We start from the raw sequence: 12,186 nt of genomic DNA, 5'->3' as shown, positions 1-12,186 counted from the left end.
GTAAAATAGGTTTGGTTTTTTGGAAAAGAAAGTTGGAAAGGCGTGTTGCTTTGAAATTATTTCCCATAAACGGATGAAAGAAAGTATTCAATGGTGCCCTATAGCTGTGCTATCCAACAAAGACGCAACATTCGCGTCTTTTGTTCACAAAAAAAGCAATCGTGGATGCCCTCTAGAGGAAATATTTTTTCACTGCAACTGGTACCAGCCGCTGGTTTTCCTCACGCACCAAATGACCTGTCACATAAACCGCTAGAGCATAACTTCATCTGTGTAGTGCAAGGCTGTTTTAGTAATATTAATTACGGAAAGGTCATTTAAAATGCAAAAGTATTTGAAATGTACGTTAGCTGTGTTGGCACAGCTCGTTGATCAACACGAAGCAATTAGGCAGCATTTATTATATTGAGTAACCTTTACCGTTTTGCAATACCTAAAGGCGCTATTTGTTTGAAAAATAGTTTTGTTGTTGTTGTTGTTGTTGTTGTTGTTGTTGTTGTTGTTGTTGTTGTTGTTTAGTTTGCTATGTATTCTCGGAAAATGCCAAATAAAAACGAATCGGCAATCTTTGTGATTTAAAGAAATGAATGTGTTTAACTAGTCGAAGCGGACTAACACTCTTTTCAGCATCGGTACCTCTAATGACCGAACAGGTAGCCGTCTGTAGTCTGATGCACTGTCGCCCAGGCCGGGAAGGAACCATATATACCAGCTACTCCCTGATACAAAATGCGCTCGGTATTGTTGATGTGGACCTGTGAGTGTTATACCACATGTTTGTGACTATATCACCTAAGGAGCCACAGCGTTTTGCCTCACCGCTGTAGTGCGTTACTGTAGGTACCAACTAATGAAGTTTCTAGCATCTGACGTTTGAATAAGTGTCGCTACTGAGTTCTAACGCTTCTAAATGTCGGTCCGTTTTGAGACAAATTCTTACTATCAAGCGTAAAGTGCGTACGTTTGTGCATGCATGTTTTTAACTTTAGCATTTACATCCTAAAAGACGTATCACTTTTTTATCATAATTGAATTTTAGCTAACCCTAGCAGGAGGTGAAAATGTAACGTACAGTAAACAGTATGTGTGTTTAGATAAAAAAAGTTGCACATGTATATAAACTTACCAGGTAGATGGCAGGTATAAGGAGAAGGACAGCGCACCAACACGTAGCCTGCATTCTCCTTGATCTTAAAGTTCCACTGTTTTCCCTTCGCTTGGTATTTTGTCGTTTGAGACCATAGATCCACCTGGCATCCGCTTTACAACACAGGGAAACCCCTCACCAGCCTATGCAAAAATGAAATTATAGACCCCATGACCAGAGAGCAAGCTTATATTTGAAGACAAAGGAAAAGGAAGGAAAAGCAAACTACGATTAAACACGAATTAATCCAGACAAAGAGTGAAGCAATCTCATAATTCAGTGACTGCTCAGATTCAGTTCAGAAGGATCATTTGCGATCAGTCCTAATCTCTTGCTGTTGCGTGCAGAGTTCGAGGTGCAGTCCTTTCAGAGGGACAAAGCTTTAGTGGCACTGAATGCTAGCACTGCCTTAGTGTTTTATATCACACTCTCTCAAACACACTGCTACAACACATCCTGATAAACCGCGGCATTACAGAGAGAGCGAGAGGGGCAGAGAAAGAGGGAGGGAGGGAGAGACAGAGACAGAGAGAGAGAGAGAGGATTAAGGAACAGGATGAGACTTGTTCAAGACGCAGAGATCAGAGACCGAAGGAGACCTGCGAGGTACATTAATGCGCAAAGACAAGCTTCGTGTATCTGAAAGTACAATGTTCCTGCTAACACCGATAAATGAATGATGTACTGAGCCGAGAGGCGTAAACTCCAGTTATTGTTGTATCACATCAATCTCGTTAAAAAATTATAAAATATAAATCGCTCTATTTAATATGCAAACGACCAAAATTTTGATTTTTTAGTGATAAAGTACCGATAAGTCAAGCCATCACTCAGTGTCTTACAATCGATTGTAACTGAAAAACTAGCAATCGTAGGAAAACAAAATTGCTTGAAAAGACTTCAAGGGATTGCTGCCAGAACGACTTTCAATGACTTTGGCAAAACTGCTGAAGCTTTAGTTACCAAATAACGGTAAAATACTCGCAAAATGAAGGTTGTTGTATTATTACTCTTTATTGATTGCAGTAGATTACCCACCCCTAAACTGACTGTGAAATCACTTAAATAAATGTTGGTATAATTAAGATCAAAATACTTTTAAAAAATGCGTATGTACATCTGTCTTGTTAAAATGAGTTATTGTAATTCCGTTGTATCTGTTTTTCAACACTTTTCCCTGAAAGGATGTGTTCACTCTTGCAATAATAAGACTTGATTAAATAAGATGAAGGATGGATATAAACCGGGATAAAATGTCACTGAATTTCTAAGTATGGTGATATGTCTAGGATGCCCTGCATAATCTTTTATAAGATTGTTTACACATATTGTTCACAAATGAATAAATGCAACTTACATGCAGCTGTATCTTACAGTTAATGTACTATATTTCCCCTAAATGAATTTGAAATGTTTTGTTATGCTATGTTTTGTTTAAATGTTTGTTAGACCTCATAAAATAAGGTTCAGTAGATTCAGGAATTCTACAGCTTAATATTGAATCTCTTTGAGTGTTTCTGTAAGATTAAGTTATCATGTTTAAAACATTATTAGGAGTAAAATCTATGATCATGTGTGCAGTACAAGAATGTGGGGAAAGTGAAGAAAGAAGAGTGTGGCATTGGTACTATACATACAGTATGTCACTGAACCGATGAGCTGAAGCTAAAGAACAATAGGAAAGGTTCCAAAGGAGAGGAGGTCATCGAGCCCTAGTGTGGTGGTTAGTAGATAATTGATCTAAGGATCTCATCCAGCTGTTTCCTGAAGGACAATATTGGCTTCAACCACATGCCCGGGTAGATTGCTCCTGCAGCCTTTTGGGTAAGAAGTACCTATGTTTCAGATTTAAATGCATTTCCACCTCAATCCAGTTGTGTCCTCTGGTTTGTTTTTAACTGTTCTTTCTTTCCAAGGATGGGTTTGAGACACTCTGATTGAGGAGCTGCGTGTCTTTTCTTCTTTTTCTCCTTATTTTACGAAATTCGGATGAACCTGCACAGTACTGTATGTGCATAAAAATATATGGATTATATTGATTGTCACTATAAATCCAAATCCTCCCAGGAGCAGCACCTGAGATGTATTAGTTAGTGTCCAGGTGTGAACAGTGTTCGGTATCTAATGAGCGGATTCAAACAAAAACATCTGTCAAAGTGTCTCACAGCACACAGACGAATTGAATAATTGTGGTGATGATGAAGAGACTTTGGAGCAAGACCTCTCTTAGGAACAATTCCATCCGGCTCAGTGTATTTCGGAGATCATCTGTTTTTACCCTTTTCTCTTCTAGCCTCACTCCGCCGGATTATCCAGGAAGAGAACAGTAAAAACAGGCAGCGCTACCAGTACTGCTCAATAAATTCACTCGCAGCGCTGCAGCAGTCTGCAGAGCCATCATTCAGATAGCAGTCTGATGGGTCTCGGCTCCAAACGGCTACTCAATTTTTCAAAAAATTGAAAAGCTCGAAAAGCATGTGGCTCCCTGGTACCTGATGATGATTCAATCGTGTTCCAAGTGCACCCGCTATCTGATAACCCATGGCGCTGAGACTCACTGGGAACACTTAGTGCCCTTAAGTGATTGTGGGTGGTAATCTTGCATCTAGGTGGTAAATCTTTTTATCATTTCAGTGCTCCGTTCATCTGGAGAGGGTTTCTTTTCAGCAATTCTGTCAAGACTTCAAGATGTCCAACAAATGGGTCTAGCCTGGGAATATTATATTTCCAACCTATTAATAATCATCTGGTTTCTAGCCTTTCATTTGTTGAAGTTTGGTTGTGTCTGCTGTAAGATAAAAGTTCGGTGTCGACAGGTTTTTTACAGTATTTAAGATTGTGCACAAGTTACATGCTATGTTTATTTAAGGTTTCTACAGATTGTTTGGCCATATTAAAATAACTTCTAATTCAGGACGTTGGTGTGAATATGTACAGCACTGTATGTAATTCTGTAACATGATACAGCACAAGCCATGATGTTCTAATGTGTTCAAATGAGCCCTCTTTTGGTGTTTCAGTAGTCTTCTGAGAGGCTTATTAAGCCTTTTCTCTAATGTATTGTGTCTAATAAAGCTTTTCTTGAATAAACAAACATCTAAACACCGCTCATGTGTAGAATTGTAATGCTTGTTGATTGAAGACACTACGACCCTTACAGGTTATGCCAAAGGACCTCTGTTTGGATTTCAAGCCATTAAATCTTTGGGCTGTGAGATACAAAGATGTAAATCCAGCCTCTGCTTCGACAGGTGGCTGTGGGCACAGCTCGTGTTCGCCCAGTAACTGACATATTACGTTATTAATGGTTAAGAAGGGAAGATGTAATGCGCATTCATTAAGGAGACTTCACTTTTTTACAAGTCCTCATCACATTCTTGACAACGAAGAACCTTTCTGTGCTTTATTCTGTGAAGGAGACTGGACCAGATCTGTTCCACCTTTCTTCCTAAGTAGAAATGAACCCATTTAGGTTTTATTTGTACAAATTCTCTAGTCTGCTTAACACTACAGATACCAGGATGAGTTCTGGCCTCATGAGCTGCCGGGGCCCTGGTATGAACTATATCTTTTTACCTTACATACAGTACGGCACAGATAAGTTAACATTAATTTGATTTTTCAAAGCTCAGTCAGAAAACTAGATCAGGCATTATTTGCAGTACTTCATTTATGTAAGGCTGCCTGGCTTGTTTGTACCATATACTATTATTTTTTCCTTGTTAATTTAGTCTTCGAGAGTGCCTGGTAGGTTTCTAGACCTAGAACACACCATCTAGCTAAAGACAGAAAATTGGGGGATCAGATTCTGAATGAAATGCTGCTGTATCCCTGAATGACACTCAGACTGGTAATAATAAAGTCTATAATCTAAGATGGTTTGGGTAGTAAAGCCAACTAAATTGTTTATAATATATTGTGTTTTCATCTCCACACCAGGATAAAACTGGAGGGACAACCACATGACTTCTAGGATGCCAGGTGTAAGTATGTGCATGGCTGTGTCTGTGCGTGTGTCCTGCGATGGACTGGCATCCCATCCTGGGTGTACCCTGCCTTGTGCCAGTCGCTTGCTGGGATAGGCTCCGGCTCCCCTGCAACCCTGTACTGGATAAAGCATTAGAAAATGGATGGCTGGAGTGAAAAGCCGTGGTTTAAAAAGACAAATAATAGCTCCCTTTATTTTAAAAAAATGTGCTGCTCTAAGGCAGTGTGATATTGTTTTTAATGCACTTGCTGTATTTTGCAGACAAAACATAGAAAGGCTCCAATGAAAGGTAGTGAAAGATGTAATGTAATCAATCCTGCAGCCTTATTTGAACCATTATATTTGCAGTATAACACTGGATCTATCACACAGTTCAAACACAGATGCTGTACTGCAGGTGTCCACAGGAGAACGTGGCAAGGTGTCATACTGAAAAAGGGAATGGGTTCTCCACAGGTAATTTACCTGTAGGTTCCTTAGCATGTCTGTACATGGGTGAATTTTTAACAGCTTTTTACTAGCAATAATCACACTGAATTATTAATAGTAATGAATAGTGGAATCCCTCCAGTATTCAGCAAGCATTATGCAGCTGGTTATACGACATTGTAGTTAAATGGCTTTACACTTTCAGTACCTCAAAGCATTCAGTAAATGTGAAACACAATTTCAAAACTACTTCACCTGTTCAGAGACACATACTGTAGATGTAGAATAGTAACAGCGTAGGTTTTAGAAGTGCACAGTACAATATGATTGCGGTACACAAGTCTACAGCACTTCTTTACTTTAGATGTTTTAAATTCCTTATTTTTATTACTGATATAGCTTGAGAGTTTCTGGCAGACACATAAACTGTATGTACTGTAGCTACATAATACTATATCATCTTAGATTATGGTTGACAAGACTAGTGTTAATATTGGTTATTTTCAATACAAGAAATGGGCAGACAAAGCAATTGTAAAACATAGAAATAACAGTTCTGCTGTTCCATGCACATGACATTACATTGTGGTACTGTATGTGTGGAAGTTCAGAATGACATAACTTTTTTGTTACATTTTTAAAAATAACTTGTGCTATTCTTACTTACTGTAGTTGGGTACTAAGAATATATTATTTTTTATTTTTATGCAAGATTGAGCCATCTGAGTACATGCATATTACTTACCAGATAAATTAACATACATTGATTATGTTTTCACTGATAAAAATATATATTATATGTACAGAATTAAAAGATGTATTCTTAAAAAAAAACTTTTCACCTCATTGGAAATCAGAGCCAGCAGTGCTGGTATTATTAATTCACCAGTTATTATTATATAATATATTATATATAATATGCCTGCTGCATCCATGACCCTCAACAGGAAAAGCAGAGTGAAAATGAATGGATGGATGGATATTATATAATATATTCACAATAGGTTTTTTTTGTGAGGGGTTCTTCTTGAGGGCTTTCAAGACATCAGTCTTGAAACTGGAGTATAGGGTGGCTAATGTGTAAAGTAATAATATGGTAGTTTAATATGCTGTATTAATGATGTTCATTAAATGGTTACAAGAAATTGTGCGTGTAATATCATACAGTTGTATGACATGATCCTAATGTTTCTCAAAGTGTTTTACATTCTGATACTGTGTTACAATACATCTCAGTGATTGCTTGCAAATCCTATGAATCTGTAAGTTTAGTATACATTCCCCATGAGAAAACAACACATTTTCAAATATTTTGCTGTCACTCACTGCATTTTTTTCTATGCAGTTATTGAGCATCACAAGTCATTTAGCCTGTACTGGTTAAAGTTGATGTGGGCAATCAAAACACCAATAATGTTTTTTGACTGTCAGTGCAGTAGTTGTTCCAGATGCTATTATAAAAAGTACTGGCTGTGATGAGCAGACAGAAAAGTTTTGATGTACAGTGTTATATAACTGACAGCCTCCTGCAGCCTCTCCCCTCTAACCTGACCTCAGTCCGAGAGGACTGCAGTTTTCCACATCTATTACTCTTTGCTCTTTCTGCTTTACTCATCGAAACCGCTGAAGCTGGCGCCAGATGTATCAGTTTGCTTCATGGGCTCGTGTCTACTCGGACATGAGCTTTGACCATTAAAACGTGTCTGTCTGGCCTGAACATTCATCACATTATTCCTTTGTGGACTGGGCCTCATATGCTTCCTTGTGTATATTATAGCTTAAATAAAAATAAATAAACAAATATATATATATATATATATGTCACATGTGAAAGCTTAAATTTGAAATACAGCATATGTTGTAAATGCATGCATAGAGGATATTAGAGCTGGATGACTATTTGGTGGTATTTTGGACATAGTAACTACTGTTCTTGTCCTACAGCTTTTCCAATAGCATTTTCTGATGTAGAATATTAAGGGGTTTTGGTATTGCTTTATAATTAAGCAGACATTCTTACATGGATGTCACAGTGCTATTTTTTTTTCTCCTTATAAAAGAATATATCTGGTATTGTATTGTAACCGGAAAAAAAGAAAGGGCTGTCTTTTAGCTCCACCTAGTGGATGTTAAGATAATCGGCATTCATATCTGTAATGCAAGGTCACCGCTAAAAATCTGTTTTTTTTCTGATTATTTACTCGATAAACGTATGAAACAGTATTAATAGAAAGCTGTAATTAAGACACCTCTTGAATTAACCCTTTTTAGACACACAGTGTCAATATTTGTGTTTGCAGCTGTGCAAAAAGCTATAGGAGGTATACTGTAAAAAGAAATATCCACAATACAGCATTTAAAAATTTACAAGCAATATGTATTACAAAATATATACAATAAACGAGTTTACGAATCACAATATGAAATGTATGACTTATGGTTTGTTTAACAGCTTTCATTTGAAGAAAAACAATGGAAAGGCATTTATCAACGCAGAACATTGTAACAAAGGTGTGGAATTCTGAGCCACAGAGGGAAGTAAACAATGAAAACTAAGGCTTAGTTGTACAGTATTAGTAGCATTAGTAGCATAAAATAAAGGGTGAATCCTGTAAATAGTGTTAATGTTGTCATGTATATTTTGGGAAATATGATACTTAAGGTTTATAAGTGCATATGCGTATGGATATTTCTCCAAATTTAAAGGACTTTGAATGCATTGTCGCATAATTAAGATTTGCCGTCATGCTTATTTTATAAAAGCAAGTTCAGAGAGACACCCCAGTTAACTGAGATTTTTGCGTTTATCAGTATACCCAACAATCTGAACTGGTCTGTTTTCAGCAAAGGCCTCCCTTGGTGTCTGAGCCACAGCTCTGCTCTTCTGTAGAGCCTTCTAGCATCTGTCCTGTACCCAAGCCTGGATGTGTCTGTAAAGGTGGCTCATGAAAAAGGCAGAATAGCAGCTGATTACCAGTTTATCACAAAGGAATACATGACTGAGGCCGTAGCAGAGCTGATTTTCTTGCACTCAACCAAACACTCGCTCTACCTAGGACAATGTTCCCTGTCACGTCAAGCTCCACCCCTGGCAGGTCTGCTCAAGCTCAGGGTAATAGGCCACTCCTTCCATGGCCAGAACACAGCCCTGGTTCCCCATAGAAGCCTATGCTGCCACTCATGAGTTTTTTTCAATAAGCAGCGTTTCCATCGTAAGTTTAACAAAAACTCAGTTTTTCAGCCTTTATGGAAACTACTGTAGATCGCGGAAAAGCTCCGTTGACACCCCAGGTAGGATTAGGTTTAGCATTCACACACTACTTAGACGATTTTTAAGATCAGCGCTGGATTTTGGGGCGAAAGTCAGGTGTAAAACAAGTGTTTCTATGCCCCTATTGTGAATTTTTTTCTGGGGCCTGGGTGGCGCAGTGCAACGCGCAGTAATTGTATCCCAAAACTGTGCAGGTCGGATCAAAAGCCGTAACCAAGCATCATTGAATCTCATGCACTTGCAAGAGCTTTAATCACTGGTCTTGATTGTTTCCCACTCATATATTTTGGTTTGGGGAACATGTCAAAATCCTCCGCCCAGAGAAGTTCAGATGTAGATCGCGGAAATGCTCACTGGACACCCCAGGAAGGGTTAGGTTTAGGATTCACACTCTAATTAGACAATTTCTAAGCACAGCGCTGGATATTGGGACCCACGTCAGGTTTAGGATGAGTGGTTTTTACCTCCTATCTGAAATTTTGTTTTCAGAAACTCCCAGGGGCCTGGATGTGGCGGTACACCTCGCAGCAATTTTAACCAAAAACTGAATCGGTCGGATCAAAAGTTGTAACCTAGCATTATTGAAGACAAGTTCAGATATATACAGCGGAAATTCTCAGTTGACACTCCAGTTAGGGTTAGGGTTAGCACTCACACACTACTTAGACATTTTTTAAGATCAAAGCTGGATTTTGGGTCCCAACTCACGTTTAGGACGAGTGTTTTTTTTTGCTCCTAACTGAATTTTTTTTTCAGAAACTCCCAGGGGCCTGGATGTGGCGGTACACCTCGCAGCAATTTTAACCGAAAACTGAATCGGTCGGATCAAAAGTTGTAACCTAGCATTATTGAATGTCATTCAAATGCAAGTGCTTCTATTGGTGGTCTTGACTGTTTCCCATTCATTCTTTTTGGTTTGGGGAACATGTCAAAATCCTATGCCCAGACAAGTTCAGATATATACAGCGGAAATTCTCAGTTGACACTCCAGTTAGGGTTAGGGTTAGCATTCACACACTACTTAGACATTTTTTAAGATCAAAGCTGGATTTTGGGTCCCAACTCAGGTTTAGGACGAGTGTTTTTTTTTGCTCCTAACTGAATTTTTTTTTCAGAAACTCCCAGGGGCCTGGATGGCGTGTTGCACAAAGCGATAATTGTATCCCAAAACTGAGTCAGTCGGATCTAAAGTTTTAACCAAGCATTATTGAATCTCATTCACTTCCATGGGTTAGATCAATAGTCGTGATTCTTTGCCACTCATACTTTTTGGTTTGGGGAACATGTCAAAATCCTCCGCCCAGAGAAGTTCAGATACACTGTATTGCAAGTTGTGTTCTTTAGGAGGAGATCGAAACTCTTTTTTCTTTCTGGCAGGTTAAATGAAAGACAGGAAGCGGGTGATCGCCCAGCTGCAATCGGGGGCTGAAATCCACTCTGACAGGCTATAAGTTTAGTCTGCTACAGCAGGGTTTTCATTGTGTAGATGGTGACCGTTAAAAAATGATAGGCTATCATCTGTGATGCTAAGAACTGCATTATTTGCGTTTCATATGGTTCAGTTTGTGGTTCAGTATGTCTGGAATCATATATAGTTTTTGAAGCTTGTCAAAAGCTAGTGCAGTATATAAACCTCGAGGAGTACCATGAATGATCTTAAAATTGGCTGTACAGTAAATAAGAATAGACCATTCAGTCCATTTTGTGTTACGGTCTAATTATTTTCTTTATTTATTTAGCTCATAAAACTTCATTCAGAAGACTTGCATCAGTACCCATTTACACAGTCACTGTAAGTGTGTTACTGCTGCGGTCTGGATGCCCTGTTGATCTGAAGGTCATATCAAGCTGCTTCTTGAGGGGTTTCAAGACACAGAATCAACAAAATGGATGGCTTTTTCCAGACTCCTATGAGCCTTTGCGTGTCAGTATCTCCTGTTCTTACATGCACTTCTCCTTTCCTTTCCACTCGCATCTTCTGGCTCATTTTTCAGTATTGATCCTGAAGAAGCCCATTGCTGTGGCTTTATCAATGCCTTTGAGGATTTCCTCATACTCTGCTCTGTTCAGGGTGAAAGAGACAAGCCCCTTTCTTCAAGCCCAGGAATGTAACTCATTTTCAGTATCGGTTGAACCAATTTCGTGTTGTCAGTAATGTAATGTTTCCCAAAGTGACAATGAAAGTTTTTCAAAATTAGGCATTTTCTCTTGCATAACTACAGTATATAACCTAGTACAATGTACTAGAAAGACTGGTAGTTGAACACTGTAGTAGTGACTAATAGATTGATATGTACAACTGTGGTTACCAGGTTATGAAAAACATATTGCTGCTCTGGAATCAGGCCAGAGAAAAGCAACCAGAAACACTCACAGGCTAAAGATGGACTAAAATTAAAAATTTTAAACAAGCCCATCAGCTTATCTTTGTCTTTAAGGATTTTGAATAGTTGAGTTAGGTCTGGTGGTAGGCTCTGCTGTTCAAGACTAAAAACGTTAATATTTGAAGTAAGCTGTGGTTATCATTGAAAAGCCCCTGGAGCAAATGTTATCTTCCCTTTAAGCAAGTGTGTGTATGCAGTGGGAGGTGTAGATATTTTTTCTACTGACGTGTTTAACAGCAATAATCCTTTATTTAACCAGATAACTTGCCCGAGAACCATTTACAAAGATGACCTTGCCAAGAAGCCTACACCTTTATTGCACAGGAAACAAGGCTAAGAAATAAAAGAACAATCAATGTGTAATACAACTTGGCATGACATACTTTAACAGGATGAGGTTGTGTTAACAAGTGCAAGCATCAAGCAGAAAAGAACATACAGCTGAAAAGGCCCTGATTGTATACTTTTAACTCTACATCCTTGCATTTTGTTTCACAAGTATGGATTTTCCTAAGAAACTAAGCTGCAAATCGGGTGTCTTTGACAATAAAGGTTGCCGGTGTAATTATGAAGTTGATGTAATAATAATTTAGTAATATATAGATTCAAAGCGTTTGAAGGAACCTGAAAGTTCAGGATAGCTATTCCACGGTAGGAAAAAAAACATTGGTTGATTCCGCGTTGCAGATATTAAGTTCAGAGCAAAATGGATATATAGTTTTTAGTCACCCACACTTAAAACAGGTGTCTTCTCCGTACACTGTGAAAACAACAGACCACAAATGACTTCTGCTGCACCTCCCTACTTCGTACTGTATTTGTTTTGTCAGCCGGGTATCAGGTACCCGCAGTGTTTGTACAGTATTAGCGCAGGTGCGGCGACACCCTCGCAGGGAGACCTGCTCTGTCAGCCTACAGTACGTGTTCTACGGAGTTCAGGGGATGACGTCAGCAGTCATTCAGCGCT

General features: G+C 38.7%; 1 protein-coding gene across 1 annotated transcript in view; it reads right to left on the bottom strand.

The window, feature by feature from the left end:
- LOC148823156 (neurexophilin-1) overlaps nt 1–1,632 on the bottom strand; it is a 48,004-nt gene extending 46,372 nt beyond the window's left edge. Inside the window, exon 1 of the mRNA XM_088928932.1 lies at nt 1,127–1,632. Coding sequence (XP_088785058.1) covers nt 1,127–1,180 — 54 coding nt within the window. The 5' untranslated portion in view covers nt 1,181–1,632. The remainder of the gene's footprint in view (nt 1–1,126) is intronic.
- Between the last annotated feature and the right edge of the window lie 10,554 nt (nt 1,633–12,186).

Source organism: Atractosteus spatula, chromosome 12 (genome assembly GCF_055471065.1).
Source record: "Atractosteus spatula isolate fAtrSpa1 chromosome 12, fAtrSpa1.hap1, whole genome shotgun sequence".
Classification (NCBI taxonomy): domain Eukaryota; kingdom Metazoa; phylum Chordata; class Actinopteri; order Semionotiformes; family Lepisosteidae; genus Atractosteus; species Atractosteus spatula.
Note: the sequence above shows the minus strand (reverse complement) of the source record. Positions and strands in the feature narration are given on the sequence as shown.